This window comes from Etheostoma cragini, chromosome 20 (genome assembly GCF_013103735.1).
Source record: "Etheostoma cragini isolate CJK2018 chromosome 20, CSU_Ecrag_1.0, whole genome shotgun sequence".
NCBI classification, from domain to species: domain Eukaryota; kingdom Metazoa; phylum Chordata; class Actinopteri; order Perciformes; family Percidae; genus Etheostoma; species Etheostoma cragini.
The window spans coordinates 6682397-6690026 of record NC_048426.1 but is presented as its reverse complement, the minus strand read 5'-3'; the positions used below and the strand labels follow the sequence as shown (position 1 = coordinate 6690026).

Sequence of the window (7630 nt, the reverse complement as noted above, 5' to 3'; positions counted from 1 at the left end):
GGGGTGTTTACAGACTCATTTCAATATTTCAAAGCTCAATTTGACTACTATTACACCATCAAAATAAATCAATAAAAGACTGACTATTTACCCACCACAATTTATTCCATCGTGTGTGGAAAAGGCTCAAACTTTTTTTTTAAATATCACTGGAACAGTTGAAAAAAAATCCAAGAAACTGATCTTTTGGTGTCAGGACATAATTTGTAATTTGTTAATAATGTGTACTGCCAGCTAATTGCAGTAATAAACTTTGTTAGGCGAGTTTAAAAGTTGTGTAAGTACCTCTTTGAGTGAATCGAGTGCTGCTGCACTGCTGGCAGCCTTCCTCCTCTCTCGGTCCAGCTCTGCCACCAGCCTTAGCACCGTCTCTTTGCTGGCTTTACACTCTACCTCACAGGACTTCACACTCTCCTCCAAAACAGCGATCCTCATCTTCAGCCTCTCCCTCTCATGAGACTGGTCCACATAACAATTTAAAGAGCATTAAACAGTTACTATAAATTGTAGGACATGTTTACGTTATAAATTAAAACTTGCCAACATTAGATGCAATTAAGTTCATGCCTACTGACACACATGTACAATGAAAGAGATGTCAAATTAATTTCTTTTGTTTTGGCACAGCCTACCTCATCAGAGTTTTCCATAACTTCCATAAGAAAAAAATTCTTACAGGGGAAGTGAATACAGCAGAGACTTGTCTCTGTTTTAAGAAGTCTCCTGGCAACACCAAACACATGCTTTACCAGGCTCCACCAGAGTGGGGGCTGTAGCTGAGAAAGTATGACATCTGGAAAATATATCAATACCACGCAAGAACCAAAATGCAATTTATAGCTTATCAAGTATTTAACAGGTCAATGAAACACATGAAATAAGATAAAACAGTAAAAGATCAAAAACATGAAGCTGATGAAGCTGCAAGGTGTTGAGTTTAGACTTTCAGGTAGCTCTTCCAACTCACCTTTGCATTGTCTGAAGTTGTTCACGCCCTTGCTATGAATAGTACATGTAGACTGAATGGCATGTTACTGTCCGTCATCTACCAGCCATGATGGTAGTCAGTTTGCTAATTTTTGCGTTGCATTGCGGAATGATAATTAAAGTAGACTACAACGGATACAGTCAGTCTCATTTAAGAACTGAGGAAACACAACAATGACAGACACAATAAATAGTGGACTTTAAACTGAACCCCTAAAATGAGTCAGTGTCTATAATAGACCCTTTCTCGGTGTGGACCCGAGTGTTTTTAAGGTGGGGTGAAAATATCCACAATTTCAAAAGAAAAAAGAAAAGAAATAAATAAAAGTCAGAAAAAAATAACAGTAAAACAAGGTGGTCTCCACCTGCAGGTTGGACACTGCTGGTCAATTTAATATTTGAAATATAAATTACATAAATATACATATATATTTTAGGGGGGAATTTTTTGTCTTTATTGGACAATGAAAAGTCAGGAGCCACACCACTAGTAAATGATATTTTATATAGCAAAAAATCTAAATCTAAATATGGCCTTGCTATTTTAGTGGTTGACAACTGAATAGGACGTATGTTATTGCAATTATAATTTAATAATAAAAAAAACAACCTAGGGCTACAACCCCTAACTTGCGCAGGTGTTTTGGCCCTTGTCTTGTGTCTGTCTGTGTGCGTGTCTGTTTCTGCGTGTGTTGTTTTGTCTCCCTCCCGTCTTTCCTCTGTTTAATCATTTGTAAAACTGTTATTATATTTTTTTTGTTGGCCCTGGGACGCGTTCTTTAGTGTACGCTATTGATTGTAATTGTTTGTCACTATTTCTTAAATATGTTTTTTTAAAATGTGATCAGAAAAAATAATTTAAAACATATTTATATTTTTTAATATTTATTTCAAAAAAAAACTCTTGGCTACAAGCATAACAACAGTCTGGCTACTATACCCTGTGAAAAGTATAGTAGGCTAAAAAGCCAGCAAAGGACAACATGCAGCCTGTCAGTCACTATCCGGGGCATACAAACGCTGTGACGTCGCCTTAAAACAGGAAATAGGCAGGAAAAACCTTTATTAGCAAATACAAACACGCCTCCTAGTTTCCTAGGTCTGTCATTCCATTAGCAAGCCATCTTAAAGTCCACAGTTATACTTGTAACATGCTCAATGTAATTGCCATTTTCTGACACGTTGAATCATTGTTAAAAGTCGACTCCTTCTAAATCGCTTCATTTTCATTTACCGGGTAAGCTAACAACGGCTAACGGCCACATTTCAGCGAATTGGTTACGTTAGTAGCAGGTCAACCACCTCTGTTAATTTTGCTATAACTATTCCGAGATATAGAACGGTAATTGTTGTTTGTGTATTATTCACAATGTGCATTTAACATGGACCAATTGTGACACGACTAACTAGTTTTAAAAACTACTTTTTGGGTTACTACTGAGGCTGTTCATAGCTAGCTACAGTAGTCAAGGTCAGTTTAGCTTGTTTTGGCTCCTATTTCTACATTAACATTAGATTTAAGATGCCTCAAATTATATCTGTAAGTTTTCTAACATATAAAGGTTTTTCATTTACAGCGTTTTAATGCATGCAGTGTTGAATTAGAGCATAACACATGGTGCATCACTGCCAGCTGTAACTGTGTTGCAGCCCACCTGTACCGCTGTCTATGGGAAGATGCTTCTCCGGACGTTGTGGTCCAGAGTGGGAGCTCAGCTGCACGTAGAAAGGAAACCAGTCTTCATCTGTGCCTCTGCCCGTCTCTCCCAGTCTATCCAAACACAGTATGAATCCAAAACCAGGACTTACTTTAACTGGTCTGGCCTAAGGATCTGTCACAACACTCTTCACCAACAACAGACAAGACAGGTTCTGCCTTCTTTAGTTGGATTTAAAAGTATTTCCAGTAATTTGTTGTGTCATCCTGGGATGCTGACTAAATATGGAAGTGGACAGAAGCGTTTTTATTCACCCGATCTTGTGAAGTCAGTGTTAAAACCAAGTTTAAAACCAGCAGCGGTGCCTGGAAAAAGGGTTCCCAAAGGACCAAGAACAAAACAACCTTCTAGAGCCAATCAGCCTTCCCTAAATGTGGACGAGGTGATTCAGCCAGTCGTCAACTGCATGACTGATCTTATTAAGTGTTGATTTATACATGTCTTTTTGTTTTAATGATTATTTTTTTCCACTGTTTCTCGGTAGGATATGATGCAATGTATTGCCTTTGCAACAGCAGATCAGTATCATTTGCCAACACTTTGCCACGACTTGGTAAGCCACGGCTTCCATGAGATGGATTTACCAAGAGGTGATGTTAAAAAATTGTTCGTAGAGTACAACTTTCCAGGGAGTTAGATTTGATATATGCTGCTTGGAACATATAAAACATTTTATGACAATCATGTTTTAATTTCAGATGCCTCAAATGTGCTGGTGATAAGCACGGACATGGCTGCAAAACCAGACGACGACGCTCTAATGGTCTTCTTCAGGTAGAAATAAAGTAGTCTGTTTTACAAATGTATGTATGTATGTATGTATGTATGTATGTATGTATGTATGTAATGGCATTAGTGTTTAAAAAAATTAAAAGATACCCAACCTTAGTTACAGGGGTTTCTGACTTTCTCTATCTAAAATTAAAGGGAAGGCTCTGTCGTTTTCTGGAATGTTGAAGAGAAAACGGTAACCAAACTATATATATTTTATTAAGTATAATATTTCAGTAACTGTAATTCTTGTTTATTTTTTGACTGTAGCATATGAATACGGTAAATGATTTTTTTTTTTTATTCTGTCTTTACAGTTGAAAAGGGTGATGAGAATATTGGAACATCATGAGATCCAGCCCTATGAAGTAGCACTAGTCCATTGGGAAAATGAGGAGATTAATTACACTGTTGGAGAGTATGTTGATTTTCACTCACTCACACTTCTTTTTGTTTATTTGTACTTTGAGACTTTCTTTAGTTTTTGTTAATTAAATACTTTCTTCTTCAGGGGAAACACAAAGCTTGAGCACGGCAACTTTATTCTGAATGACAAGATGGATCAACATGAAGCTGTTCTGGAGAAATTTGCATTTTCAAATGCACTATGTTTGTCAGGTGAGAACTATAAATCACAAGGATTTGAATTGTTATGTCACATAACAATACAACAAGTAGTAGCAGTCTTCTCAGCCTCTCAGAGGTGTCAACTTGTCCTTTCTTTTCCAGTGAAGCTGGCGATATGGGAAGTGTTTTTAGACAACTTTGTAGAGTCAATTCAAACCATTCCAGAGGTACAATGGACACTTAGCAGCAATCACAAATAAATTCTGAATAATTGATTATATGTAATGGTTGGTTGTTTGTGCGCAAGGTAGATCATTCATCAGTGCTCCCATTACTGCTAATGTCCTAATCTTTTTTTTTTCCTCAGACACTTAAGTCTGGCAAAAGAGTTAAGTTGTCCTCTGCAGAGGTTATGAAGAAGATAGGCGAGCTTTTCACATTAAGGTAAATTAGCATTTAATCCAGAAGGAACTGCAACCCTTCCTTTTTTTTTACATTGAGATAACACTTTCCAGTGGTTTCAGCTTTGAACCTCAGATTTGTATTTGTTTTTGTCAATCAGTTTGTGTCTGCTAGGTTATCAGTAACAGAAATGTTTTGACATACTCTTATATTGTTGTAGTTGCCACTCATTGTTATGTCAGTTTCTACAGTCAACATACTATGTCTAAACAACTCAAGCTTTTAGAAATCCTATCAAGTATTTGCAATTGCAAAAAGTATTGTAGGTTTACTGTTGTATTTTCATACTTCAGGATGACAGACTCTGTTTAAAGCCTTTGTTTTTACGTCCTCCTCTGACAGACACTGTATAAACCTGAGATCTGACCTGCTCATCACACCTGATTTCTACTGGGACCGAGAAAACCTGGAAAAACTTTACGATAAGACCTGCCAGTTCCTCAGCATCAACCGTAGAGTCAATGTAAATAAAGCTGCTCCACAAAATAATGTTTCACCGTAGTTGAAATACAAATTGTAAGTGGCACATGCTTTGTTCCTGATCTAGAAACATTTTCTGTGTGTTTTAGGTTGTGAACGAGAAGCTGGAACATTGTACACAGCTGACAGATCTGATGAGGAGCCACCTCAGTGAGAAGCACAGCTTGAGGTTGGAGTGGATGATAATCATCCTCATTGCTATTGAGGTAAGGAAATATAAGAGATCATCTGTGCCCTTTGTTTTTAACATTGATTCATCACACAAACCTAGCATCTACACCTTACAAACAATCTTCCAGTGTTGGACAATTGGCTAGTCCGCTTGAGTTATTTAATTAACTAATGCAGTGCCTGTTCAGAACATGCCTCTTTGAAGAGGTCCATTTGCTTGGCCTCCAGTATGGCTCATTGAAATAACTCACAGAAGGACTACTACTCACCTATGGTGTTCTTCAACTTCAGAAGAGAACATTGTACTATTACATTAACCGGACAGAGAAGATTTTCATCACAACAAAATACCACTGAGAAAATATGATGCAATATTACTCATTAAACTACCATAATCAGCATTATATAGTATATGAAAACTCCTGCTTAACAGATGTAAAGTCAATTTAAATGCGTTGTGCTGATCCCTCTTTTTGACTCTTCACTTGAAGTAAATATTTGAAATCAAGACTTTGATGTATTATTTGTTAATAGTTATTACTAGTATAGTAGTTTTACTTGACTTTACATTTTAGTCAATGAAAAGTCACTACGTTTAGTCTAACAACAACAAATTTCTCCCTGAATTTTGTCAGCTCTTTTTAAAAGTTTTTTTTTTTTATTATTTTTTTTTTTAGGTTTATTCCTGGGTCAAATATCGTATTAGATTACAGATAATATTTGAGTTTTCTAGTCTTGCTAAAACCAATTTTTCTTTTCTTCTCTTTTTCAAACTGTTTTCACATAAGATTTTATCTGACATACAGTAACTTATGAAAAACACATTTCACCTGTTCAACTGACTTTGGCAGTAGATAACTGACACTGAACTCTCCCATTGTAATAACAGTTATGTAAGATAACTTGGCTTGTTTACTTTATTAGACTGTTTCTTCAGTTAAAATGCTTACAACCTTTTTAAGTTGGATAACATTACAGCTATTAAATGTTTTTCTTATAGGTTATGTTTGAACTTGCAAAAATGATCTTCTAATTTGCTACTCCAACAATGCACACATCGTTAAAGGACACTTGGAGCCGCAGAGGAAGAATGCTGCACTATGCAAAGGTACTATAGCAGTGATATGTTACAATGTTTTCTGGAGTCAGCTGAAATCGTGACGCTGACATAAATATTACATTAATACATTTTTTATTCAATTCTTTACTGTTTTGCTGAATATCATGTCTTACGGGTCAGTGGACTTGTTGGGATCACCTGAGCATACCGAAATCTTTTGTTTGCTGTATGTATGTGTACAAGGCACATTTAATTTTTACATCATTTCCAAATGTCAATGAATTGTTTTCATTGTGAAAGATAGTGGTGTTTAGAGGAACACAGACTCCCTACGACATGTGGGATTCTTGTGACAATATCATTATCAAGTTCAAGAACTTCAACTGTGAGTTCTGTGTTAAAAGATGCAATAAAGTGTTTTAAATGTTTGTCAGTTATGTTTCAGTGTTTGCATGTAAAATATCAACTTAGTAATTATTAGTTCGGTGGAATGTCCAAAACTAACTTATGGTCACCCGAAGTTTCAATATACAGGAAGAATGTGCAATACAAGAAGTACTTGAAATATACAGGTAGGAATTTGTTCAAATAGAATAATATTTTATTTGGTAAATATATAAACATATAACTCAGGTTTATCATATGTATTTTGCTATTAGTTAACATCACAGATCAGCAAGAATTTTTCACAAGTGTGTGTGTGTGTCTGCGCGTGTGTGTGTGTGCGTAGTGGCTTGAGAAAGTTTACACACCCATGCTAAAGTTGATTAAAAAGAGGAATTAAAAAAAAGAAAACATCTTTTGGAAATTGATCTTAATGCCTTAATAGTAAAACGGAAAATCCAACCTTTTAAGGACACTTTTCATTCTTTGTGAATGAATAGTGTAAACAAATAAAGGTACTTCCTTAAAATACAGGGGGAATAAGTACACATACCCCTATGTTAAATTCCCATAAAGGCAGGCAGATTTTTATTTTTAAAGGCCAGTTATTTCATGGATCCAGGATGCTGTGCATCCTGATAAAGTTCCCTTGGCCTTTGGAATCAAAATAGCCCCCCCACATCATCACATACCCTTTTCCATACATAGACATTGGCATGGGGAACTTTCCATAAAATCATCTCTCAGTGCAAGTAAACCAGCTTTTCCAAAGGCCAAAGGGAACTTTATCATGATGCATAGTATCCTGATCCATGAAATAACTGAACATTTATTTATTTATTTACAATACATTATTCATTCACTAAGAAAATTGGTTTCCTTAAAAGGTTGGATTTCCCTAATATTTTTGTATTAAGGCATTCAGTTCCATTTACAAAATATGTTTTTTTTTAGTCCTCTTTTTAATCAACTTTAATGTGGGTGTGTAAACTTTCTCAAGCCACTGTGTGTGGAGGGGGGGGGGGGGGGG

General features: G+C 36.0%; 2 protein-coding genes across 3 annotated transcripts in view; one reads left to right on the top strand and one right to left on the bottom strand.

Moving 5' to 3' along the window:
* The window catches only part of ccdc170 (coiled-coil domain containing 170), a 3953-nt gene extending 3159 nt beyond the window's left edge, over nt 1-794 (bottom strand). Inside the window, exons 1-2 of the mRNA XM_034859063.1 lie at nt 633-794; nt 286-459 (exon numbers count right to left, since the gene is read on the bottom strand). Of these exons, the coding sequence (XP_034714954.1) occupies nt 286-459; nt 633-659 (201 nt within the window). The 5' untranslated portion in view covers nt 660-794. The remainder of the gene's footprint in view (nt 1-285; nt 460-632) is intronic.
* A 1232-nt stretch (nt 795-2026) lies between these two features.
* rmnd1 (required for meiotic nuclear division 1 homolog) lies at nt 2027-6597 on the top strand. 2 transcript variants are annotated; one of them, XM_034859017.1, is made up of 12 exons: nt 2027-2223; nt 2638-3087; nt 3190-3295; nt 3404-3479; nt 3633-3672; nt 3794-3894; nt 3988-4094; nt 4206-4270; nt 4411-4487; nt 4848-4968; nt 5075-5191; nt 6157-6597. In XM_034859017.1, exons 2-12 carry the CDS (start codon nt 2665-2667, stop codon nt 6187-6189), a joined length of 1266 nt encoding a protein of 421 aa, XP_034714908.1. In that variant the 5' UTR covers nt 2027-2223; nt 2638-2664; the 3' UTR covers nt 6190-6597. The 2 variants fall into 2 exon arrangements, with proteins under 2 accessions (XP_034714908.1, XP_034714910.1); XM_034859019.1 differs by having other exon boundaries at nt 2035-2458.
* Nucleotides 6598-7630: the final 1033 nt, after the last annotated feature.